This window comes from Hemiscyllium ocellatum, chromosome 6 (genome assembly GCF_020745735.1).
Source record: "Hemiscyllium ocellatum isolate sHemOce1 chromosome 6, sHemOce1.pat.X.cur, whole genome shotgun sequence".
In the NCBI taxonomy this organism is placed as follows: domain Eukaryota; kingdom Metazoa; phylum Chordata; class Chondrichthyes; order Orectolobiformes; family Hemiscylliidae; genus Hemiscyllium; species Hemiscyllium ocellatum.
In genome coordinates this window covers 96922234-96949407 of record NC_083406.1, presented here as the reverse complement: position 1 = coordinate 96949407, position 27174 = coordinate 96922234, and the positions used below count along the sequence as shown (strand labels likewise).

The following is a 27174-nucleotide window of genomic DNA, read 5'->3' as shown; positions in this document are numbered from 1 at the left end:
AAGGCAAATGACTGAAATGATAATAGGGGAACACTTTGGGTCTAATGATGATAATTCTATGGGTCTTAAAATAGTTATGGAAAAGGATAAGCCTTCCATATAAGTTAAACTTTTTAAAAGGAATAATGCAAATTTTAGTGGCATGAGACAAAAAACTTTCAAAAGTTAATTGGAGTAGATAGTTCACAGATAAAGGGACATCTGATAAGTGGGAGACTTTCAAAACTGTGACAACAAGAGTTCACAGACATTATGTTCCTGTTAGAGTGAAAAGTAAGGCTGGTAGGTTTAGGGAAAATGGATGAATAAATTTATTGAGATTCTTGTCAAGAATAAAAAAAATCATATATTATATATAGACATTGGGTTCAAATGAATCTCTTGAACAGTATAAATAGTATAGGGGCATTCTTAAGAGGGAGAATAGGAAGGCAAAGATGGGATATGAGATAGTTTTGGCAAATAAAGTCAAGGATGATCCAAAGAGATTGTATAAGTACATTAAGAGCAAAAGAGCAACTAGAGACAGAATACAGCCCCTTGAAGATTAAAGAGGTCATCTTTGTGTTGAACCTCAGGAGATGGGAGGGGTATTTTCGCATCAGTTTTCACTGCAGAGAAAGAAATGGAGGCTACAGAACTTATGAGAAATAAATATTGATGTTTTGCTGAATGTCTTATAAAGGTGGATAAATCTTCAGGACCTAATCTAGTATATCTAAGGATATTGTGGGAAGTTAGGCAAGTAATTGCAGGACCCTTTACAGAAATATTTGTATCATCTATAACTAGGGTGAGGTGTTGGATGACTGGAGAGTGGCTAATGGTGTACCTTTGTTTAAGAAGGGATGTAAGGAGAAGCCTGAGAACTTTAGCCCTGTGAGTCTAACTTCAGTGGTGGGTAAGTTGTTGGAGGTGATTCTGAAACATAGGATTTATATGCATTTGGAGAGACAAAAAATGATTAGGGATCATCAGCATGGTTTTGTGCAAAGGAAATCGTGTCTCACAAACTTGATTGAATTTTTTGAGGAAGTAACCAAGAAGATTTATGAGGGCAGAGTGGTCGACGTTGTTTATTTGTTATAGAATTGACAGGCCTAGGGTTTCAGGTACTTAATTCTATGAAATTTGGGTCACAAGTAGATAGGGTGGTTAAGACGGCATTTAGCATGTTTGCTTTCATTGCTCAGACCTTTGAGTATAGGAGTTGGGATGTCATGTTGAGCTTGTACAGGATGTTGGTGAAGCCTCTTCTGGATACAGTGTCCAGTTATAGACAGTATATTATTAAGCCGGAAAGGGTTCAGAAAAGATTTACCATGACATTGCTGGAAATTGAGGGTTTGAGTTATAAGGAAAGGCTGGATAGGCTGGGACGTTTTCTACTGGAGCATAGGAGGCTGAGGGATGACCTTCTAAAAGTTTGAAAAATCAGGAGGGGTACAAATGTAGTGATCGCAGGCATCTTTTTCCTTGGATGGAAAATGTCTAAGACTAGGGGGCATATTTTTAAAGTGAGGGGAGAAAGATTTGAAAAAGATATGAGGGGCAACATTTTTACACAGAAAGTGGTTCGTATGTGGAATGAACTTCCAGAGGAAGTGGTTGATGAAGCAACAGTTACAAAGTTTAAATGATAAGTACATGAATAAGAAATGGCTGGCGGATATGGGCCAAGAATAGGTAGATGGGACTAGTTTAGTTTGGGATTATTGTTGTCATGGACTGGTTGGACCGAAGGGTCTGTTGCAATGTTGTCTGACTCTATAATGGTTGGTCATATGTTGGAAACTTTCAGTTAGAAGGAGATGACTAGAAGCTCCAGAGGGCAGATATTCACAGAAACCATGAAAGCTTTGGCCTTTAAAAGGGGAGGGTGAAAGGTCAACGAGGGCATGGAATTTTGAAAGTCATGGCTCTGGAGTAAATGAAAAGGGGAGGCTAAAAGTTCATAGGGGTCATGGAGTCAGTAACACAAAAGGTATTGTGAAGGATAGGAATGAACTCTCGCAATGCAGACTGAGCATCCAAGCTGCTCAGACTGAACAAAGTTGGAATGTTGCCAGATTGGATTGAAAGACTTACCATGTAATAACAGCCACACCATAGGGCCAAAACTACACGCAATGATGGCAGAGAAAGTGTCTTTAGGGTGGAGTAAGAATCCTGGAATTGGAGACCTCCTAGGGACAATTGCAGTAATCATGCCTCCATAATGTCACCCGTCTCTCTACAATTTGTACTTCATTGACAGGCCATTCAATGTCCAAGAATGCAATACCATGGCCTCAAGCAATCATGATCATCAAATTGTGTGCACAAATTGCCTCCTTGTCATGTCTGCTAAGCAAATGTAATTAGATAAACATAATTAAAAGCATCATCTGAGCTTCTCGCATCAGAAAGATATTCCACAGCAGTTTCCTCAAGCACCTCGGAGATTGTGCATTGAAAATAAAATCTGGATGCAGTATTAGTGTCAGCTCTGTACGGAAGCAACACTCATTGTGAGAAGCAGTAAGTGCTAGTTTTTACTTCTAGCCCTCTTAGCTTATTTTTTGATGTTCATTTAATGCTTCCCCTGGCCCAACTGAACTTATTTCACACAGCTTTGATGTCTAATCACCTCTTCACTAAACCGATAATGCGGACTGCTCAGACAGCCTTTTGCATCCCAATGAACCTGTAACTGCGAGCTGTAACTAGATTGCAGCTCATACTTGCCTCTGTGCTTCTTTACCACATTCTCAGCCTTTACCAACAAATACTGTTTCTCCCTTCTGGCCTTTCTATAGGTTTCTGTTTAGGCTCTCTTATTATTCAATTACTTCACTGCTAAAAGGCCCTCAGAATTCACCGGAATTCATTCTACATAGTTAAATCCAAGTCTAATCCTCACCGCTGGTCACAATGTTATGTTTGGTAATGGGTTACTTGTGGTTAGGATAGTTCACTGACACCAATGGAATCATTATCAGAAAACCCTGTTTTCTTAAACATGATGCTGTTTATTGCACGATAGCGATTGGGTTACATTATTACGAAGCACATTGTTGCAACATCTGAGAGGAGATCTCTGGATATTAGATCTATACCCCATGAAATCCTAAACTGTTATGTCCTGTCCCTCTCTCCTAGACTGTACAGCATCATTTGGGTTAACTTAATGCGGTCTCCAAAATTAACTCTTTCAGTACTTTCACAATGTGCTAACGCTCATGTGCTGGTTTATTTTTAGATTACATATGGTGTGGAAACAGGCCCTTTGGCCCAACAAGTCCACACCGACCCTCTGAAGGGCAACCCACCCAGACCCATTCCCATTCATTTACCTCTTCACCTAACACTACGGGCAATTTAGCATGGCCAATTTACCTAACCTGCACATTTTTGGACTGTGGGAGGAAACCGGAGCACCCAGAGGAAACCCACGCAGACACAGCGAGAATGTGCAAACTCCACACAGACAGTTGCCCGAGACGGGAACTGAACCCGGGTCTCTGGCGCTGTGAGACAGCAGTGCTGTTCACTGTGCCACTGTGCTGCCCACATAGTTTCTGGTTGGTGTAGAATGCATTTTCACGGGGACTGGGGGCGGGGTGAAGAATGATGTTATCTGATGGAGTTGTTTCATGCCAGAACAACCAGAACATTAAGTAAACACCTGCAAAAGAGTTTAACTACGGAGGACTGGATCTTAACTTGCAGAGTTCTTTGCTGCCAAACATTCGCTGTCATCATTTGAAATATCTGTTTTGTTTTGGCAACATTCAAGAATAGGCTGAGTGTCTCTTGTATACAGAAACTGAAGAGATTAAATTCAGCTTGCAAATCCAGTACAGAGAGGGCCACAGACTCCTTAGCAATTGCAGGGCACAAATGCTTTTGTGGCACAGAAGCAACTGAGATTCAAGAGTTTCCATCTAGGTGGTCTTTCAGACTTAACCACAAGTCATCACAAGTCCAAGTCTACAGACTCACCACACTCCTGTACTACGCGAGACCTGGACTATGTATCAGTGACAAAGTAGATAGGCAGAACAACTTTTTCAGCAATGCCTGTGCTGCATTCTCTGGATTCATAGGGACTATCATGTGCTTGCAACCTTCTTGAAGCTAGCACTATAGGCAATCAGACAAAACTGCTGTAAGATCAATAACAGTACTTGAACATGGGTCAAAATGGCTGTAAACTGTCTGCCCAGTCAGGTCCAAACTTCTCCATACTTAAATTGCTAGATTTCCAGGGGAGGACAAAGAAATTGCTTCAAATGAACTCTGAAGCTTCCTTTGGAGAACAACAGCATTGACAATGATGGTTGGGAGGAATTTGTAAACAGCAATATAAATGGTGATACCTTGCTCATCAAGCATCAAGCTTTGAATCCAAGTGTCTTATGATGGGGCATCGCGCTGGCAGAGAATGTAAAAACAGAGTCAAATTTTACACTTCAGGCCCGTTGTCAAGCAAAGGCTGCCAGTATTCTCAAAGATCGATCTCACCCTGGCAATGTGCTTCTACAACCTCCACTATCGGGGAGAAGGTACAGAAGCCTGAACACACTCATCAGCCTGTTTCGTAATAGTTTCTACCCTACTATTGTTAGAATACTGAATGGACTCACAAACTCCTGTACCTCTGTTTTTATTTTTGCCGCTGTTTACCTATTATTTACTTATCTATGCTACCTAACTCTGTGATCTGCCGGTATTGCTCGCAAGACAAAGCTTTTCACTAAGCCTTGGTACAGGTGACAATAAATTCAATTCAATTCACTATCTCACAGGACAACAGTCTTGACCCATGTGTCCATGGGTTCATGGGCTGAGAATTAACTTGTCCAGTCACAGAAAGACCTATGACTGAAACGTGTATCTCTGTGTAAACGTCACCTTTAACTTGAGGCACAGCTGACAATGACCATTGCATCTTTAAGTTTCTGCAGGTTACTGGATATCTCCACATAACAGTGAGAATAATTCATTACTTACATTTGATGTTAGCAACTACTATTCCTTCGCTTACCTTGATGTGTGGAACAGATAACCATCAGTTCCTGACTCGTATCTCCTGTTCTCATCACTGGAATCAACAACTCGCCAATATCTTCATCAATGGCATAGGAAGATTTTGGGATAAAGACAGTCGATTCTGAAGAAAATATACGTAAAAGTGTTGATAAGAAGGAACAATGGAAATTATAAAATCGTTTTTGTATAATTGAGCAACAATACACAAACCCAGAAATGCATTCTATATAATGAGGTGGTGAAAATAAAGTTTATTCTTTGATGTTCTGTGGAATTTTATTCTTACCTAAGTAATTGTTGATGTGTTTTCTTTGGTTTTTTTTTGGTAAGTATAGGTGTATAGTAGTTCCTTTATACAAGTTGCTATATTTTGCAATATTATGAGAATTAGAATCTTATCGCTTCAAAGACGATGGATGTGCGTTGAATGAGGCTATGTATAAATATCCAGACAATATTTTTATAGGACATATGTCTCTTGGTTGAACTTTACTTGAATTGTGATTCCAGCAGGCAGTCTCACTTGTGCACCTCCCACAGTGAAAAGTATTCTTTCTTTTGGTCCAGAAAACACACACACACACACACACAGACTCCTGGCAGTATATCAAAGGAAACTTCTGTATGGAAAATCTAAATTAATCCTGGCACTACAGGTCTGAATAAACCAAAATATTTGGGGATATTTTCCAAGCTAACACATTTATGCAACAATAAAAGATAATTATAGTTGTTGTTAAGCTCCCAAAGTACCTTGAGAGACAATTTTTTTTCATATTTTACGAAGACCTTTCATGCTATTTACTCAATAGGTTAGACACCTGCAAAATGAAGATTTGTAACCCACTGACAATAAAATTTATACTAATGAACAGCTAGTAAAATTCCTAAATGTCTGACATCTATGAAAAAGACTAGAAGTTCCACTATCTGGGCTCAATGTTAAGGTGGCTGCAAATCAAAAATTGAATCAACACAAACAAAGCGAAAAGTCAATGTTCATTTTGGGGTTTGAGAACTCATAAGCAGATTTCTGGCAGTTAAAGTGCTTTCAATAATTAATGGGCCTGATATTAATGAAAAACTGTGAAAATTGTCACAGCAGACATATAGATCCTGATGTCATCAAAAGGGTGGAAAGACCAACAAGAAGCAGTAGGTCCCCAGGAAATAGTCACAGCAGGGGATACAGATAGAAGTTGTGGGTAGCTGTCAAAATGGTAGAGAGAGAATGGATGGCAGGTCATCAGAAAGGGAAAAAGAGTGGTGCAATAGGGCCACAGCATTTGGGGACACTGGGACTTCAGTGCAGGTTTGTGGATGGGGCGTAGAATAAAGATTTTCTTCTGAGGTCTTGGGCAAACAATCTTGCTCTTCCTGAGCCAGAAGAAATGCCACAAGAGGCAGCTCTTCAGCGCTTGGCTGGATTGTATATCTTGTATCTGCTGCCAAGAATCTTGTGGCCTGGAGGTTCTCCTCATTCACTTTAAACTTCAGCCGTGGCACTGATGATAATATAAATGTTAATTTAATCCCCACCTTCCTTTGAGGCAGCCCCATCGATTGCTGAATTTGCCTTTGCTAAATTTAAACATGCAGGTATGTTGCTGGATTACTGGCTCCCTCTTCCCTACCTTGTAGAGTTAAAATAAGACCAAACATTCAAACGTCCTGATTCAAACTCTTCTTTTTCCCCTCAATCAACCTTTCTTTGTGAAATTTTGTCTTTAAAATATTTTATCTTATATAGTCCAAAAGGTCCAAGCCAATGGGTTAACTGAAAAGTTACCATTGTAATCTATCATCCTATGGCAGCAGTAAACTGACTGGTTGCAAACTGGATTATCAAAGGTTCTGCTCTCATTTTCACACCACACGCTATCTAAACTTTCAGGCTGTTTTACCTTTGCCGTATCATTCCAAAGTTTTCCTTTAAACAATGAATGCACACACATTCTACTTGCAGATAAATCATTCAGCGGGAGTCCTGCTCTGCAAGTGGAGTTAGCAATGCACTTATTCTTAAGGCTACTAAAGTTACATAAACATGACTGAAGCTTGATGCCTGGAAAATGTCCTGTTTCAAGTCTAGAAATGGTAATAGAGGGCATTCCGGAAGAGAAGGAGTTAACCTAGAGACACTCAAGAAACTTGCAGTTTTCTTACACAAATTAGTCAGCTAATTAACAAAACACGACAGGCTTTGAGAGATTTTGTATGTATATATATATAAATATTATATATACACACACACACACACACAGACTGACCGTGAGTGATTTCATGTACACTAATCAGCTACTCCTTTCACATCATTTGATGTTCTTTTAATTAATTGAAGTGCATGGTAATCACTCCACCAGCAAGACTATACTTTCAGCTGTCACAGCCTTAAGCTCTGGAATTGTCTTCCCAAATATCTGTTTCTGCCGTTTTTACTTTAAGTGCTCATTAAAACCTCATTTCTTGACCAAGTGTCTGGACACAGCCTTGTGTGAGACAAACAACTATCAAATTTTGTTTGATAAAACTGTTGTGAACTGCCTTGTGAGGCTCTGCACATTTAAAATGCCATATAAATACATGCTATTGTTGGAATTTTGGTGAAACTTTTTTTAAATTGCACCAAAGAGTCAATTCCTCTCAGTTGGAGATGATTGATAAATTTACTTAGTTTGAAATATTGCTTCGAAATATCATTTGAAGATTGTAATAAAACCAGGGAGAAATATTCATTACTTTGCAAGACAGAATAACCTGCTACAGCTAAGTGTTTCCTCCACTTTTTTCAATTGCATGAAAAATATGTTTTTTTCCTTTGGTTTAATTAGCATTTAAACATCAATTAACTGTATTTAAGTGTTGTTAAGGCATATTAAATAAATTACTGTTACTTAATACAATTGTCTGTCTCCTAACTATCCCCTATAATTATGTAACATTACTTATTTTTGATTAAATCCCAATTTTTTTGGAACAAAACTTTGAAAATTGGATTTTAGGACATTGTCTCTGACTTCCTCGATGTGCACTCTTGATTTGCCAAACGCATTACAATAACAGAAGCATCTGAGGCAATGAGATTAGTCTACCAATTACCAATATTGAAGCTTTGAACACTATAGGTCAGGGGAGCTACTCTGATGTTGGGGTCTCTTTGTGTTTAGGGAAATAAACTGAGACTAAGGAACAGCAGGGCACTATTCTGTCATTTGAAACTGTTTTGCTAATCAATTAGGTCATGGTTGATCTGTATTTTAACTCTACCTACTCACCTTGAGAAAGGCTGAAGGTGACAGAAAATCTAAAGCAGTTTCTCAATGATCTTCCTATTTCCTAACACCATTCATAACAAATATTTCAATTAAATTAACCACAAAGGAACTGCAAGAACATTTACTGGTAACAGGCTCACCCCAGGTTGGTTTATCCTCGCAGTGATGGAATGAGATGTGGGTTAAGAATTTGGTCAATTAATTAACCCACTAAAAATGGTACATGCTGACCAGAGGCACTAACCAGCTTTATCCTGAACTCTGGGACAAGCCCGGGGAACAGTGAGAAGCCAGGAAAAACAGAATAGCCAGAATTTTAGATGGAGGCGAAGGTCTTGCCTCTACATGGAAATTCTGGACGTGAACTACCTCTGCTTGCCATTCCACTCCTTAGACAATTTATAGTCATGAGGTGGTCCAGCTCTTTCATCCCAACAGTGCCTCAGGGACTGGTGACTGCTGCTAGGGCTGCAGGCAGTCTTCAAAGAAGAGGTGCTGTGGACCTAGACTTCAAGGAATCCCTACAGTTTCATTAGCATCAGATTGGATGGTGCTAGCGAGAATGGTGGTCAGGAAGATGAGTTTATGGAATTCTTTAATGACAGTTTCTTTGAACAATACATTATAGAATCAACTAGGTTTAAAGCTATGTTGATCTAGTACTGGACAATGAGACAGGGTTAATTAGTAATACAGTACTATTATAAAAATTCCACTGGGAAACATAATTATAATACAATAGAATGCACATTACGTTCAATAACGACACATTCCAATCACTAACATGAAATTTAACAAAGGCATTGTGATAAATAAACAGAAAACAAAAATCATAAAACAATTCAGAATTTTCAACAAAACATGCATTTCATTAGTAAACCACAAATCAATGACAGATCCATTGTAAAGAGGTGAAGCATAGTATTGGATTAAAAGAAGGCTTATAATAGCAAGTTTTGAGAAGATTTGTAGCTCAGGTTGAGGTTCTGGGTGTAGGTTTGCTCGCTGAGCTGGAAGATTCATTTCCAGATGTTTCGTCACCCTCCTAGGTAACATATTCAGTGGGCCTCCCAGTGAAGGTTTGCCCGGAGGCCCACTGAAGATGTTACCTAGCAGGGTGATGAAACATCTGGAAATTAACCTTCCAGCTCAGCGAGCAAACCTACACCCAGAAAGGCTTATAAACTTGCAAAGAATATTAGTAAGTCTGAGAATTGACAATGACTTGGGATCCAGCATAGGGCCACCAAAACATGAATAAAATCACTTCTACAGTGTATTTTTCCAGAAAACTGTCACTAAAGCATCTTAGAAACTAATTTTCCAGACCGCCATTGATTTGGTTGATTCAATCCACACAAAGATTAATGTCTTACACAACTATTATGTTGGCTTTGCCTCAAGTTCCAATCATTTCTTGCTTATTGCTCTGGCAAGTGGTATAACTACTGTTAGTGGGGCTTTTCAACCTCACCAACAGCATTTTCTGACTCTTGCCACTTCCAATTTCTTTCCAAACTGATTTCACCTCCTGAGTGTCTGAGGTGGTAGCCTTTCCCATTAAAGTCCCTGTATAATCCCTTTATTGTCAGAGCTGCTCTCCCTCTTTTTGATTCTTCTTGTCTTTTTGAAACACTGTATGCCCTGGAACTTTGTAACCTCTGTCTCTGAATGGTGATAAGGTCTGGATTTGAGCCACTAGTTCATCTATCGTACTGGATGCTCACATTCAGGTAAGGTGACTTCAATTTTATGTTTCAATACTATCCCCTCCTTGGATTTTGGTCTTCACTCTATTATAATTAAGCTGTCTCTCCCATCCTCTACAACTCAGCTTATCCCTAGCCTATTCAATTTAATTTTCTATTGCCTCAACTTTCATCTTGGCATTTCCAAATCTTTCTTCACTTGATTTGGACATGCTGGTGTTGGACTGGGTGTACAAAGTTAAAAATCACACAACACCAGGTTATAGTCCAACAGGTTTATTTGGAAGCACTAGCTTTCAGACGGCTTCTCCTTCACAACCACCTGATAGGAGCAGTGCTCTGAAAGCTAGTGCTTCCAAAAAAACCTGTTGGACAACCTGGAATGTTTTCTTATTGAAAGCATATTTTTCCTATTCTGACCATGCTTACTGGGGTACTCCTATGTTTGCATGCCCTGTCCCTTCCTGTCAAACCCTGGTAACAGCTATCTCTCTTACTACACTGCACCATTGCCCTTTCTTTCCAACTTCCTAAATTTTCCCTCATGTGAACTGTCCTCCAAACTGTTTAATGTGAATACATCAACCAGAACATTCCATTCAAAACTAAACTGTTTCTTTTTCCAGTGAAATATATATGCTTCTTAATTAAATTTCTTTAGAATTTTGAAAAGCCAGTTTTACTTCAACAAAAAATATCATGCTTAATAGGCTTTGGTCATATGTGCACTACATCACAAATATGCAAAGTTTTACTGGTAAAAATCTTGAAATATAGCTCAGTTAGGAAGATATTTACCATCACCCGGGTCCACAATCTCCACAGTTGCAGTCTCTGGGAATTCCAGAACAGCCATGACGGGCTCAGAAAGTACAATTTGGAATGTTTCAGACTGTTCATATTCGTTATCTGTCAAAATCCTTACTCTCCAAGACGCTGTGGTTTGACCTGGATTGAACTGCACCTGTTTTTGGGATTTTCCTCTGAAATCCTTATCCTTCTCAGCTGTGCCATCTTTTGTACCAATGCCTGTCAACAGAACATGAAAAGCAGCTGGGTCAAAATCCAAGTTAATGTAACACATAGCCCTTCAGTGAATGATTTCACTAATGAATAAATGCTGAGCTGCAGTACCATTGATTGACAAATAAATATATGACTGGGTTGGAATTTCCTTCTGAATTTCAAACAAAAAAACACCAAAATGTAAGCTGGTTTCTCAACTGATCTTATAGAACAGTACAGCACAGAACAGGCCCACAATGTTTGCCGAGCATTTATCTTAATCTAAGATCAACCTAACCTACACATCCCTCAATTTACTGCCATCTGTGTGCAGGTCCAGCAGTCGCTTAAATGTCCCTAATGTCTCTGACTGTACCACCACTGCTAGCAGTACATTCCATGCACCCACTGCTCTCTGCGTGAAGAACCTACCTCTGACACCTCTCCTATACCTTCCTCCGACCACCTTAAAATTATGACAGCCCCCATGATAGCCATTTCTACCCTGGGGAAAAGTCTCTGGCTATCTACTCTATATATGCCTCTCATCACCTTGTATACCTCCATAAAGTTGCCTCTCTTCCTTTTTCTCTCCAGTGTGAAAAGCCTGAGTTCACTCAACCTCTCCTCATAAAACAACCCTTCCAATCCAGGCATCATCTTGGTAAATGTCCTCTGCACCTATTCTGAAGGTTCCACATCCTTCTTATAATGAGGCAACCAGAACTGGACACTATATTCCAAGTGTGATCTAAACAGGGTCTTATAGAGCTGCAGCAAAACCTAGTGGCCATAAAACTCAATCCTCCTGTTAACGAAGGCCAAAACACCATACGCCTCTTAACAACACTATCAACTTGGGTGCAACTTTGAGGGATCTATATATGTGGACCCCAAGATCCTGCTGTTCCTCATCACTGCCAAGAATCCTGTCTTTAACCCTATATTCGGCCTTCAAATTCAACCTTCCAAAATGAATCATTTCACATTTATGCAGGTTGAACTCCATCGTCATTTCTCAGACCAGTTCTGTTTCCTGCCAATGTCTTGTTGTAGCCTGCAACAGCCCTCGATACTACCTATAACACCACCGACCTTTGTCGGCAAGCTTACTAATTTACCCTACTACTTCTTCAAGTCATTTATAAAAACTACAAAGAGCAGAGGTCCAAAAGCAGATTCCTGCGGGACACCACTGGTTACAGAGCATCAGGTGAAATACTTTCCATCCACTACCACTCGCTGTCTTCTTTTGGCCAACCGATTCTGTATCCAGACAGCCAAATTTCCCTGTATCCCATACCTCCTAACTTTCTGAATTAGCCTACTGTAGAGAACCTTATCAAATGCCTTACTGAAATCCATATACACCACATCCACTGCTTAACCTTCATCAACCTGTCTCGTCACATCCTCAAAGAACTCAAGGCTTGTAAGGCATGACCTGCCCCTCACAAAGCTATGCTGACTATCTTTAATCAAACTATGTTTTTCCAAATAGTCATAAATCCTATCTATCAGAATCCTTTCCAGTATCTTGCTTACTACAGACATAAGACTGACTGGTCTGTAATTATCAGGGATTTCCCTATTCCGTTTCTTAAACAGAGGAACAACATTCACCTCCCTCCTATTATCCAGTACTACTCCCATGGAAAGTGACGATGCAAAGATCATTGCCAGAGGTGCAGCAATCTCTTCCAGTAGTAACCTTGGATATACCTGGTGTGGCCGTGAGGACCTATCTATCTTAATGCTTACCAGAATTTCCAGCACATCCACTTTCTTAATATCAATCTGTTCAAGCCTATTAACCTGGTCCACGGTGTTCTCACTATCAACAAGGTCCCTCTCTCTATGAATACTGAAGCAAAAAATTCATTTAGGGCCTCTCCTACTTCTTCAGACTCCAGGCAGAAGTTCCCTCCACTATCCCTGATCAGCCCTTCCCTCTCTCTGATCATTCTCTTATTCCTCACGTAAGTGTGGAATGCTTTTGGGTTTTCCCTAATGCTTATCACCAAGATTTTGCCAAAATTTCTTGACAAGCTCATCAAAATATAAACGTAGAAGCTATTATGAAACAAGCAAAAGTAAGTAAATAAGCTAGATTTCAAGAAACTACATACTTGAGGACTATCTTGAATGGTTAGGGCTAAACGTTGGTTGGAAACTGACTGATGAAATAATGCACGGCAGGAGGAGTTACGAAGAGCAGAGTCAGACTTCCACTCTTCCTGGAGAAAGAAAAACCACCTCCGGTACTGATGCACCATCTGATTGGCTGGGAGTTCAAGCAGTCAGAGCAGTGCCAACAGCTTGGTAGATGGCACGGATGGTACTTCAGACAGGAACATGAGGCAGGTAGTCATGGAACAAGGCAAGTCAGAGATATTGGGTTGGAGGGATGTAGCCATCTTAAGGAGTGGGAGTAGGGGGCTGTGGCAGTGTTAGTTTTGGAGAACAAGCAGAAGGAAGAGAGTCACTATCCCTGGGATGTGCTCCCAAAAACAGCAGCCATCCATTTCCTTCCCAGTCTTTTAAAACATTAAAATCAAAGTGGGCAGCCCAGCTGTACATGCCAATCACATTTTAGTGTGGGCAGCATATTAACAAGATATCTGGGCTTTTAAAAGGCTCAATTAACTCTTAATAATTTATTTACACATGATAGGAAGGCTGCCATTTTGGTGTCCATCAGCCCTTTACATTACAGAGGTGAGTAGTAAGAAGGTGGTCCTTCTGTGCCACCTTTGCTGTGGAAATCATCATTGGCAGGAGCTCATATAATTCAGACCCAGCTTTCAAATGTTCCTCTCCACTTTACAGTTGCTGTCAAAACTGAAGTACAAATGGTGATTGACAATTAATGCAGCAAGCAATCAAAGGCACAGGAACTACAGTGATGATTAGAACAGCATCATCCTATATTACCAGATATCATTAAAGTAAAACAACTGAACTACTGACAAGCAACAAAGGGAACTTCGCAGTCAGTGACTGTGGTCAGCATTTGGCACTGGTCTCTTTGGAAAATATGGGATGGCCACCCAATTTGCTCTATATTGTCTATGCTTTCTAATAAGGATGCCTGCCTGAGAAAGAACAGCTAACCCACAGCCATTAAATGGCTGCTTGGCCTTCATGGATAAGAGATGCAATTTCTGCCCTTCTGGCTCAGGATGTTTCCCTTGGAGAGCTGCCAGAGTTCAGTCAGAGGTTGGTCATTGCCATTCAAGGATTGAGGAGGTGAGCTGTGCTAAGTTGGGATACTAAAAAATCGTTTGGTGGTCTCAGTGGGTGCCAAATGTCAGGCCACAATTGGAGGCCTTGATGTTGGGTGGAGGCCTTGATGTGGTGGTTGGCAATCTCCGGTAAACCCATCAGGGCCAGTAGCTTGTTATGGGATCTTCCACTGCCGATTAAATCCTGGAATCAGGATAAGGCCTTTAAATTGTCATTAGGAGTTGGGAGGTCATGTTGCAGCTGTACAGCACACTGGTTAGGCCACTTTTGGAATATTATATGCAATTCTGGTCACCGTCCTATATGAAGGATATTGTGAAACTTGAAAGGGTTCAGAAAAGATTTGAAAGGATGTTGCCAGGTTTGGAGGGTTTGAGATATAGGGAAAGGCTGAATAGGCTGGATTTGTTTTCCCTGCAGTGTCGGAAGCTGAGGGGTGACCTTATAGAGGTTTATAAAATCATGAGGGGTATGGACAGGATAAAGGTTTTTTGCCCTAGGGTGGGGGAATCCAGAACTAGAGGGCATAGGTTTAGGGTGAGAGTAGGAAAGTTTAAAAGCGACCTAAGGGGCAAGTTTTCCATGCAGAACGTGTACAGAATGAGCTGCCAGAGAAGTGGTGGAGACTGGTACAATTACAACATTTAAAAGAAGACGAATAGGACGCGTTTGGAGGATTATGGGCCAAGTGCTAGCAAACGGGACTAGAGTAGTTTAGGATATCTGGTCAGCATGGAAGTGTGCAGACTCCTTGGGCCAAATGGCCTCTTGCTGTACTGTGAGGACTCTATCCTATAAAACAAAGACTGGCATCTGTGTTGTACTGAAGGAGGTGGATAGTCCACATGTCAACTCTGGCTAAAGATTATTGCAAATGAGTTAGCCTTATCTTTTGCACTGATTTGCTGGGCTCCCCTCTCATTGACGATGGGGATATTTGTGGAGTCTTAAGTGACTGAATGGCAGGCAAACTGTCCAACATCATCACCAATGTTTGTTAAATTGGTGGTAGGGTCAGGGACAGGCCACTCACTGAATTTGAACTTGAGACCGACCAAGACATCGTTGCCAATTAATTTCTACGTTTGTTTGTTTATGGTGTTGTGGTTGGAGTGCCAGGCCTCTAGGAATTCTCTGGCATGTCTTAGCTTTAACTCCAACCACAACGCCATAAACAAACACATAGATCTAGATGCCATCTATCAACCCCTCAGAAAATGAACAGGAAATGATATCACCACAAACCCAGGAACCCCATCCAGGAGAAAGATATAAATAGAAAGCAGGAGACAACAGCTTCGCTTCACTTGGAGGTTGCCACTGATGATGTTACCTAGCCACGTAATGAAACATCTGGATATCAAACCTACAGCTCAGCGAGCAAACCTACACCCCACAAAGGCAAGTGATAGGAATGCATAAGCTCCATCCTGTGCCAAGTTGTGGAACATGACAGTACATCCTCACTGCTTCCTGGATAAACACTCAGCTTGGAAAACCTCACCACAACCTTTAGACTGAACAACCTTAGATGCCAAAACTAATCAGAAATCAAACCACTTACTTGCAGTTTCAGCCTTTACGCTATTGGGCACAGACACAAAAAAAAGCATTCTAAATTCTAAAAATATCAATGCTAACTTGTTTTGACAGCTGATGTACAGTCTGCTCAAGTTTTAACAATCCTTCAGAGCTCTATCTGTCACACAGTGGAGCAAGCGAAGAATAAAGATCTAAGACGAGTTATTCAGATTATTGCTTCAGATTTGAAGCTCATGTTTTTCTGGTGAGATATTTTCATAAATGAACTCATTTGCATTTCAAATATTTTGACTCTTTCACATATTTAAGAAAAGTTTGTTGGCGACTTCTGCCTGTAGCCAAAATACCATGCAAGACGACTAGAATTTCCACAGAAGTTTATTCACAAAACAATCTATTTCTGTATTGGTGTAATTATTCTATTTGTTTACCATGTAAAAGCCATAAAATGATAAAATCATAGGCATCTGCAACATAGAAGGGATCCATATGGATCATCAGATCCGTCCTCGAGTTATGCAAGTACTGTCAAATTAGTTCCACTCCCTGTGTTTTTCCCTTGGTACCCTGCAGTCTTTGCATTACATATCCAATTTTCTTTTGAAAGTTACTATTTCAGCCAGTATGTCGTAACTCACTATTATTTCAGCCACATTACTGAAAGGTTGAGATGAGAATATTACAGTAGCAATTACTATATATACTCCTGTAAAAGTTGAATTTTTTTAGACTACTTTTTAAGGTTATATTTATGGGGTCGACTATTACATGGATACTACACAACACCAGGTTCTCGTCCAACAGATTTATTTCGAAGCATTAGCTTTTGGAGTGCTGCTTCTTCATCAGGTAGTTGTGGAATATAAGATTATAAGACACAGAATTACTGTATATTTAGCAGAAGTGCAGCAGGTCAGGCAGCATCCAAGGAGCAGGAGAATCGAACTTTCGGGCATAAGCCCTTCTTCAGGAACGTCGATTCTCCTGCTCCTTGGATGCTGCCTGACCTGCCAAACTTTTCCAGCAACACATTTTTCAGCTCTGATCTCCAGCATCTGCAGTCCTCACTTTCTCCTATTTAGGAGAAGCCCAATTAATCTCGAAAACGAATAAAGAAAAAAAACCAAAGAATTACTGTAATTACTGGATAAAGACAACAGAAACAAAAATGAAATAGTAATTATTCTTTTTTTTTTGTTATTATCTCTTTCTTAAAAAAAAATTACCTTGGAGTAGCAATGACATCATTGGTGCAGCTGAGGCCCAGAATGGAGCAGACGGGAACCCCAGAGCGGAGATGGACACCCAGTAGATTGGAAGCCAGAGCGGAGATGGACACCCAGTAGATTGGAAGCCAGAGCGGAGAGGGACACCCAGTAGATTGGAGGCCCACAGCGGAGAGGGACACTCAGTAGACTGGAGGCCTGGTGTGGAGTGGAACGGCCAGTGGACTGGAGGCCCAGACTTGAGCGGGACAACCAACGACTGGAGGCCCGTAATGGCACGGAATGGCCAGTAGACTGGAGGCCCAGTTTGGACTGGGATGGCCAGTAGACTGGAAGCCAAGATCAGAGCAGGACGACCAATGACTGCAGGCCCGTAATGGAGTGGAATGGCCAGTAGACTGGAGGCCCAGAGCCGAGTGGGACAGCCAGCATACCAGAGGCCCAGAGAGGAGCAGGGCGACCGGCAGTTTGTGGAGGCGCAGAATGGAGTGGGACGGCCAGTAGAATGAAGGCCCAGAGGGGAGTTGGATGGCCATTGGACTGGAGGCCCAGAGCTGAGTGGGACAGCCAGCAGACCAGAGGCCCACAGAGGAACAGGATGACTGGCAGATTGGGGGCCCAGAATGGGATGGCCAGATGACTGGAGGCCGAGAGGGGAGTGGGATGGCCAGTAGACTGGAGACCCAGAGTGGAGTGAGATGGCTAGTAGACTGGAGGCCCAGAGGGGAGTGAGATGGCCAGAAGACTGGAGGCCCAGATGGAGTGGGACAACCAGGGGACTAGAGGCCCAGAGCATTCTGCGACAGCCAGTAGACTGGAGGCCTAGAGCGGAGCGGGACGACCAGTAGACTGAAGGCCCGGAGTGGAGCGGGATGGCCATACAAAAATGAGTACTAATTATAGTAACTATTGTCCTCATTTAGTAATGAACTTTAGAAATTTGTAACCTAACGTTGGTGTGAATTGTACATCAAAGCACATAATAACATGAAAGAAAAATTAATTTCCTCACAGTAGTATTTATATACAGGATAACACCTTGACTCACAACTGTTGACCTGTTACCTGTGAAGAACTAGGGTCTTATTTTATACAAGATATAAAGAAAATTCCAGATTTTTTGGCCAAAAATAGAGACTTTTACATGAGATCAACGTTTACATGAGTACATACAGTACTTTTCTGTAATCAGTGACACTGTAGACACATTAAAAATATTGACTGACACTGTACCAGTCATTTCGACAGGAACATTACTTAAGGATCATTGCTTCCAATTATGTATTAATGCTTTTTTTTAGATTTTTCAGTTGTGTACCTGTATATTCAGATATTTGTGAAAAACCTGTTTGAACCACCAATGAAAATTCCATATATCAGAACTCTACCAAGGCAATTACTGCAAAGAAAACAACAAAATGGCAAAAGCTGATGAAATCTATAGAGCACTGACAGTAAAAGAATAATCATTTTGAAATACCCAGCCGGGACAACTTACAAAGGAATATATAGATAAATTATGTATTATACTATTTGCTGACTTGATCAGCCAGTACATTTTAGACTGAAAACAAAAGCCAATAATACAAACACATACTATATTGTAATTATTTGTGGTTTTGCCAGGTACTTACCAACAAATGACGTTTCTCCCAGATAACCTCTGCGCTTTAATGTAACCTCCAGGAATTTTGAATTCTCATCTATAAGGTAGTACTCCTTTTCCAGAGAGATCCAAGCCCAGTTCAAACGAAAAAGTTGATTCTTCAACTTATTACCACCTGCAGAACAAATGCCGAGAGCACAAATTTAGACATGTACCATTTGACCAGTAACTACGTATTTTGTGAAGACAGGGATAAAGCTTATGTTTGCACCAATAATCCACCCGAGGACAATCTGATGCCAGATTTGCAAAGTCAGTGGAACAGCAAAACTCTTACGTGGGACTGGTGAATGCCCAAGGCATTACAAATACATTCTGTCTGCTCCATCCCACCAGAAACTCTAGCTCCACCAAGACATTTCCACACACTGGATTCAACACTCCATCCTACTCCCTTACACTCTGCCCTGATTCGCCTGTCCTGTGACTCCAACATCTAGTCTTTTGGAAAGCTGCAAACCATCTGATTTCAAAGCCATTCCTGAAGAAGAGCTTATGCTCGTAACGTCGAATTTCCTGTTCCTTGGATGCTGCCTGACCTGCTGCGCTTTTCCAGTAACACATTTTCAGCTCTGATCTCCAGCATCTGCAGACCTCACTTTCTCCATCTGGTTTCAAACACCAACGTCCAGTTTATTTCCTGCCATCATCTGAACCGGGAAGTGGGAATTTCCTGCATAAGATGTCCCTGACCATTCTGATATGGCTGATCTTGTAAGGGGCAGATAAAATGTTCTTCTCTGTACAAAGCTGAGCAGGTTTTCTCTATGAAATGTAGCCTGGCAAATCTAGACTTGAGCTGTTCTCTTAAATTTAGTTCACACTCTGGAGAACAGCCACGGGAATTAACACGGTGTGAAACTGGTCTATCTATATCAGCAGCACAAAAGAGTGAACTTGCAGCCAATTTTTTTACTGGGCCAGTTTTTATCTTCTTGAAAGATACTATCAAAGTGATTAAATTTGTTTTTCAAGCCAAGTAAGTGCAATGGGGAATCTAGGAAATCAGTCTTTACAACAAATTGCAAGTTATTATTCTGTGATTTTCAGTGGAAAGAAGACAGCTGCTGATTCACTTTCCCCTTCACACTGCTGATGTGCACCAGTTTCACCCCCCATTGCAATGATCAAATGCTGCAAATGTTTGGAAGTCTGAAATAATCACCAGAATATTCTAGAGAAACTCAGCAATTCTGGCAGCATCTGGGGGCAGAGAAACAGTTAATGCTTTGGATCCAATATGATTTCTTCTTGAATTGGGATCCCTACTTTCCCAGCAGTTAAGTGTCAACCACATTGCTACAGTCCTGGAGTCACTAATGGGCCAGATTTCCCTTCCGAAGTGACATTACCAAACTAGATTGGTTTTTAATCACAATCAACAATGGTCATCATTGACTAGCTTTTTTTAAAATTGATTCTTTATTGAATTTAAATTTCACCAGCTGCCATGATAGGATAGTGTTCTATTCTATAGAATATTAGATTGGGCCTCTGAATTACTAGGAGAAAGTGAGGTCTGCAGATGCTGGAGATCAGAGCTGAAAATGTGTTGCTGGAAAAGCGCAGTAGGTCAGGCAGCATCCAAGGAACAGGAGATTCGACATTTCGGGCATAAGCCCTTCTTCAGGAATGAGGAAAGTGTTCCAGCAGGCTAAGATAAAAGGTAGGGAGGAGGGACTTGGGGGAGGGGTGATGGAGATGCGATAGGTGGAAGGAGGTCAAGGTGAGGGTGATAGGCCGGAGTGGGGTGGGGGCGGAGAGGTCAGGAAGAAGATTGCAGGTTAGGAAGGCGGTGCTGAGTTCGAGGGATTTGACTGAGACAAGGTGGGGGGAGGGGAAATGAGGAAACTGGAGAAATCTGATTTCAGTGAGTCCGCCTCCAACCACAAGGGATGAACTCAGATTTCTCTAGTTTCCTCATCTCCCCTCCCCCCACCTTGTCTCAGTCAAATGCCTCGAACTCAGCACCGCCTTCCTAACTTGCAATCTTCTTCCTGACCTCTCCGCCCCCATCCCACTCCGGCCTATCACCCTCACCTTGACCTCCTTCCACCTATCGCACCTCCATCGCCCCTCCCCCAAGTCCCTCCTCCCTACCTTTTATCTTAGCCTGCTGGACACACTTTCCTCATTCCTGAAGAAGGGCTTATGCCCGAAACGTCGAATCTCCTGTTCCTTGGCTGCTGCCTGACCTGCTGCGCTTTTTAGGCAACACATTTTCACCTCTGAATTACTAATCCAGTGACATTACCACCACACCACTCCAGCCCATATGTTGCACACGGTTACGATGCTACATATTTTTTTCCACTTCCAGGTGGACTGTAGAAGTTAACTCATACATGGCAGAATTCTCAAGATTGAGTGTTTAGAAAGTTCCAGAGTATAACATTATGAGGCTTGATTTGGACTTCTTACAAAGGTGGTGGGATTCCCATGCATAAGTCCTGCCCTCATTTCTATAGAATAGAAATTGCTGTAAAACCGTGTTCTGAGGAAGGGTCACTCAAACCAAAACTTTAATTTCTCTCCACAGATACTGCCAGACCTGTCGAGCTTTTCCAGCAATTTCTATTTTCATTTTTAACTTACAGCATCCTCAGTTCTTTTGATTTTTATTTTCCACAGACCCAACTTTTGCCAATGAGATAAGAGGCCCAGGTGGAGCATGAATCAGAGGAGGTGCAGCAGGGCTATTTGAACTCGATGCTGAGTTCATATATATCAGTCTGTTTGGTGCTGGAGCTTAATCACAGTTTGGGAGTTATAACTTAAGCAGCATTTTTTTCATAAAGGGAACATATGGTCTGTTTAACAGAATCACAGAATTGATGGACAAATGAATGATATATTGTCCAAAATGTGTGAATTGTCATGAACTGAAGATTTTGAACTCCACTGTTCTTTAAACATGAAAGAAACAGGACGAAGTTCACATGAGTGTTTAAGGAAAATATCTACTGGTCTTATTTGATTGAAAGGCTGTTGTGAGTTACATTTGCCATTTGGCTATGCAGTTACATTATTTCTTGACACTTCCCCAATTCTATTAAGTCAGTTACTAATGCTGTTATATAGGACCGCACAGTGACTCAGTGATTAACACTGTTGCCTTACAGCATCAAGGACCCAGGATCAATTCTGGCCTCAAGCAACTGTCTGTGTGGGGTTTACATATTCTCCCCATGTCTGCGTGGGTTTCCTCTGGGTGTTCCGGTCTCCTCCCACAGTTCAAAGATTTGCAAGTCAGGTGAACTGGCCATTCTAAATTGCCCATAGTGTTAGGTGCATGAGTCAGAGGGAAATGGGGCTGGGTGTGTTACTCTTTGGAGGGTCGGTGTGGACTTGTTGAGCCGAAGGGCCTGTTTCCACACTGTAGGGAATCTAATCTAAGAGTGTAGAAGCATGTGAGGCATTAAATTGTTAGGTGTTTCTCTCCCCATCTCCATATGGTTCCTGAAATCTTCTCATGGCAATTATTGGATGAATGGTTTTCAAGGCTATCTTCCGTCTAAGCAGTCGTTGAGATTTTCAATACACCCCAACTGACATGCCGCGCACGTCATGCATGGACCTTGGGACTCTGACCCTGGTCTGCGCAGACTGGATAAGGGCTTTCTCTTGATGTCTTCCTCCTGGATTAGAGTACTGCATGTGAGATAATCTATTTTACGGAATTTGCCTTGTGAAGGGTAGGTTTATGGGATGTTAAAATATTGGTTAATGTTTAGTAGTTTAAACATTTATTATTCTGATAAGTTTTCCAATAGAGTTGTTATTCCAACTTCTTCTAGATTTTATTGTATTTTAACTATAGCGTATGAATACAGAGGCTGGAAGTTTGACCAATCAAATTGCATCCAGAACACATTGCCTGGCACTTGCCTTTAAAATAAGAAAAATTTAGGATCTGTGCTATCTTCTTAAAATATTTGAGGGAGGTTGATCTTGTCCATAACAATAATCATGACATAAGAGATTACAAATAACCAAGAAAGAAGTATATATATAGTTGAAGGCAAGCTTAACCCTGCCCTAGACAATTCCATACCCTTATTATTACAGTGCAAAGGCAGGCAGCAATGTGGCGTAAAGAAAAGTCATTTTAAATTTAAATTCCTGAAACATATTCTTAAATCCCATTATTGCTATTTATCAAGTCTGCAAAACAAAGATTTGATCTCATCTCTACTGAGCCGATTGAAACATTGTGCAAAGCTCCAGAGCTACTTCCTGGAGAGATCAAGACTCAAGTGGTCAAACTTAGTCTAAATGTGCAACTCAGCAGACAGGTACCAGATCCAAATAGTGGCTCCATATTGGCTGCATCCATTAAAAAAAAGAGGAAGTCTAGACTTTTAGAGGTGACAAACCTTAAAAGGCTGCTACAATAGGACTCAATGAAATAAAATGCCTAGTCATATGCCTATTAAACGTTACAACTATAAATAAGTTCTGGAAAGAAAATTATGGCGAAATGGTGCATCTCTTGTTAGTGCATGTATTCATAGAATCCCTACAGTGTGGAACCCCCTATTGACATCAATGGAACTGAGGCTGGGTTGATTGCAAGTGTCAAGTTCCCACCTAAATCAATGGAGCTGAAGTGGGGATGTTCATGACCATCAAGTTTCAAGGAGTGACAATCACCAGCAATCTGACCTGGACCAGCTATGTTGATGCATTGGTCAAGAAGGCACAACAATGCCTCTCTTTCCTCAGGAGGCTAAGGAAATTCGGCATGTCAATAAAGACTCTCACCAACTTCTATTTAGTTGCACCATGGTTTGGGGCACAGCAAATGCTCTGTCCAGGACCATAAGAAAATTCACAAAGTTGTGAACACAACGCTCCCATCACACAAGCCAACCTTCCATCCATTGACTCCATCTAGAATTCTTGATGCCTCAGGAAGGCAGCGAACATCATCAAACCCGTTTCCCCCACCCCACTTATAATCTCTTCCAACCTTTTCTGTCAGGCAAAAGATACAAAAGCTAAAACACACGGACCAACAGGTTCAAGAACAGCTTCTTTCCCACTGATATTAGACTTCTGAATGGACATCTCAATTTCAGATCTAATGTTGATCTTGCTTTTTGTACACCTTCTCTTCAGCCTCAACTTTGTATTCCTCATTTTGTTCAATCACCCTATGATCTTTGTATTTTGTGATCTGCTTGTACTGCACACAAAACAAAACTTTTCACTGTACATAGGTATGTATGAAAATAATAAATCAAATCAAAGGAGGCCATTCAGCCCAGTGCGTCCGCACCAACCCTCCCACCTAGACGCAGTCCTCTACGGTATCCTTCCTTAACCCTACATTTACCATAGCTAACCCACCTAGCCTATCCTGAACACCACAGACAATTTCAGCAAAGCCAATCCACCTGATTTGCACATCTTTGGACTCTGGGAGGAAACTGAGTATCTGAAGCAAACCCACACAGACAAGGGGAGAATGTGCAAGCTCTACACAGCCAGTCACCAAAGGTTGGAATCAAACCTGATGGGTTAACCACTGAGCCACTGTGCTGCTCACACTGTTGTACCATGAAAGGGCTAGCAGTAGCAACTAAAGTAAGCACCTGTGTTTTCCAGGACTCCAGTTTAGACAGTATCAGTGAAAGGGCAGGACCTTAATGTAAACATGTGTGGAAGAGGCAAGTCCATATACAGACAACTTTTCAAAATAAAGAGCTGCAATTGTAATGTTATTTCAGAGTTTAAGATGAGATGGTGCCAGTGTTGGACTGGGGTCGACAAAGTTTAAAATCACACAACACCAGGTTATAGTCCAACAGGTTTAATTGGAAGCACTAGCTAGCATTTCTAAACAAGCCTGTTGGACTATAACCTGGTGTTGTGTGATTTTTAATTTCAGAGTTTACGAATGCATTCAAATAAGGCAACCATATATACCGGTCAGAAATGCGTTGGAATAGGAGGAGGCTGCATGTTTTGCTAGAAAGATATTCTTTTGCAAAAGATAAGATTTGTAATTTCAAAAGCTGGAATGCTGGAAATTTGGAATAAAATAAAATGTACTGGAACTAATCAACAGGTCGAGCAGCATTTGTGGAGAAAGAAACAATTAACGCTTGTTAGAAAATTCCAGAGTTTAATTGAATTTGATTATGCTTGCACTTCAGAAGAATATGTCTTCAGTCAGGTCCAGTTATTGCTTGCAGTTCCTGCTCTTCTTCTAGTTTTTATTCTTGGTCTACTTCTCCAACAGCTTTTTTCTCAATGTTTTTTCTTACTCTTCCTCTGTTAGGACTTCTCTCTTCTTGGTAAATTATATAGACAGCGAGAGATAACATTGAGAGACCTTGGCAGCAGATAAATAGTTTTCAGCTAATCTTCGATTAACCTCATTTCGTGGAAAGAAATTAGCTCCAAATATCCAATGAAACTCTCCAAGTGCAGTGTTTTAATATCTGTATTGATTTTTTTTGGGGGGGGGGAAAAAGATCTTCAATTACAAGACAGCATTTAATGACAGAAAGTTATGCCAATGGGACAGAACCTGAATCAGTTTCATAAAAAGCTAACTTCATTTGAAAATTTTATAAGGGACTCTGCATCACTTCCATGTATAAAAATAAAAAAAAGCCATAATTAGAAAAAAAATAATATGCACTTGCAAAGAGCACAAGAAAGTGGAAATTGGGTCCAACAAAGAAATCAGATAATTTGAGTTTGATGGAAGAGTAGAATTTACTCCTAATCACTCCCAGTAACAAGGCATTCAGGTTTCTGCTGCCTGTGTAGTAGACTATCTTTTCTAAACAAATAAAACATGGGAAGCTTTTTTAATGGAATGGCTACAGAGGAGCAGTATTTGTCTGCAGCAGACTAATTTCTGTCGACTGCTTATATTTCTTTGATGTTCTGTACCAGTGTCAGCACTTGAACTGATAAAGATGAACCCAAATACATACTTATGGTACAGTGGTAGTGTCCCTATCTCTGGTCAAAGAGACACAAGTTCAAGTCCCATCAGCTCCAGAGGTACATAATAACATCTCTGAACAGTTTGATTAAAAAAAGTCACCCGAGTCTAATTACTTCTACCTTCTAAAAGCATATATTCTGTGCATCAGTGTGCTACTGTCAAACAAACTAACAACTAATGTGGAACCCATTTTATATAGATTATTTTCCCCCTTGTTTCCCTCTAGGATAGCCTCAATTTTTCACTCACACTGATAACTTCCAATAATAAGTGCGGGGTGGACAAATGAGATCAGCATACACTCCTAGTCGTATCCACCAGGAGATGACCAGAAAACACAATTTGTGGTGAGCAGTATTGATATGCTGCTTGTCACTGAACATTAACTGTAGTGCCGAGTTAGTTAATACAATCCTCCTGCTGAGAATTTCAGTGGGCAGGCAGATCGTATCATTTGGTAAAATTTAAATCAGATGTAACTAGTCTATTCAAAAGTGTACAAAAAAAACATTGTTAAAAGCAGAGGACCTGGTCTTAATCTAAATGCACCTAGTAAGGACAGAGTGTGTTCTGATCATACACCTTGATTTATACAGAATTTGATTTTCAACTCCTTATGAACACAATATCAGTCAAGTGTTAAGTAGAACACTCAACTGATGGCATCCAATATTTACTTCTCACATCAGGTTAAATAGGGATTTAATTTTTTCTAATTGATATTTCTACAACAGCTATTCAACTGAAGCCAAAGAGGAAATCTAATCTTGAGAGTATAAACTGACACTGTTGTTCTTTTGCCCCAAACTAAGTGTATAACTCCAACTGTAATGGCAACATAATTGGCAGATTGCACCATAAAAAGAAAAAAAAATTAAAATATCATTTTCAAAGTTATTAATATGAGGCACAATAAACTTTCCCGTTGGTAAAATACTGCAGAATGAAATTGTGTTTTAGTATTGGATTGCATTTTAGCTGTAACTAATTTTTTAATGATTGTATTCTGTCTCGATTGCTTAAGGTCTACTATCCCTGCAGAGATTCGTACAAGTTAAAAGAGGCCTCAGGCTAAAATGATAAACATTCCTTCTCTACACAGCTGTTAAAAAGAATGTTAAATGTCTCCTTCCCAAACTCCTCACATTACCAAATGAATGACAGATTTTCATGCAGCCTTATTAACAGGCTGAAAAACCTGTAGGGGTTGGAGGTTGAAGGTGGGAAGTAGGATGTGAACCAAATTGGCAAGGCTTGCTCATGCATTCCTTTCGTCAGGGAGTTTTCCCAGGAGCAGGTTGAGAATAAGAATGACTGCCCAGTAGATGGAAGTGGGCTGCCAATTAGGATGCTAAAGCCCAAAACAGCCTCAGCACACCAAGTTATCCATGGAGCATTAGGAGCCTATCTACCGGCAAATGACAGTGCCAATCTTGCTGCCAGTAAGTAGGGTTCGGGACAACCATTTCGCCTTAAAATTGAAGTTCTAAAGCCTATGGTAACA

General features: G+C 40.8%; 1 protein-coding gene across 1 annotated transcript in view; it reads right to left on the bottom strand.

Annotated features, from left to right (window-relative positions):
- The window catches only part of LOC132816501 (FRAS1-related extracellular matrix protein 2-like), a 229101-nt gene that overhangs the window by 111357 nt on the left and 90570 nt on the right, over positions 1-27174 (bottom strand). Inside the window, exons 3-5 of the mRNA XM_060826175.1 lie at positions 18672-18818; positions 10817-11047; positions 5030-5155 (exon numbers count right to left, since the gene is read on the bottom strand). Coding sequence (XP_060682158.1) covers positions 5030-5155; positions 10817-11047; positions 18672-18818 — 504 coding nt within the window. The remainder of the gene's footprint in view (positions 1-5029; positions 5156-10816; positions 11048-18671; positions 18819-27174) is intronic.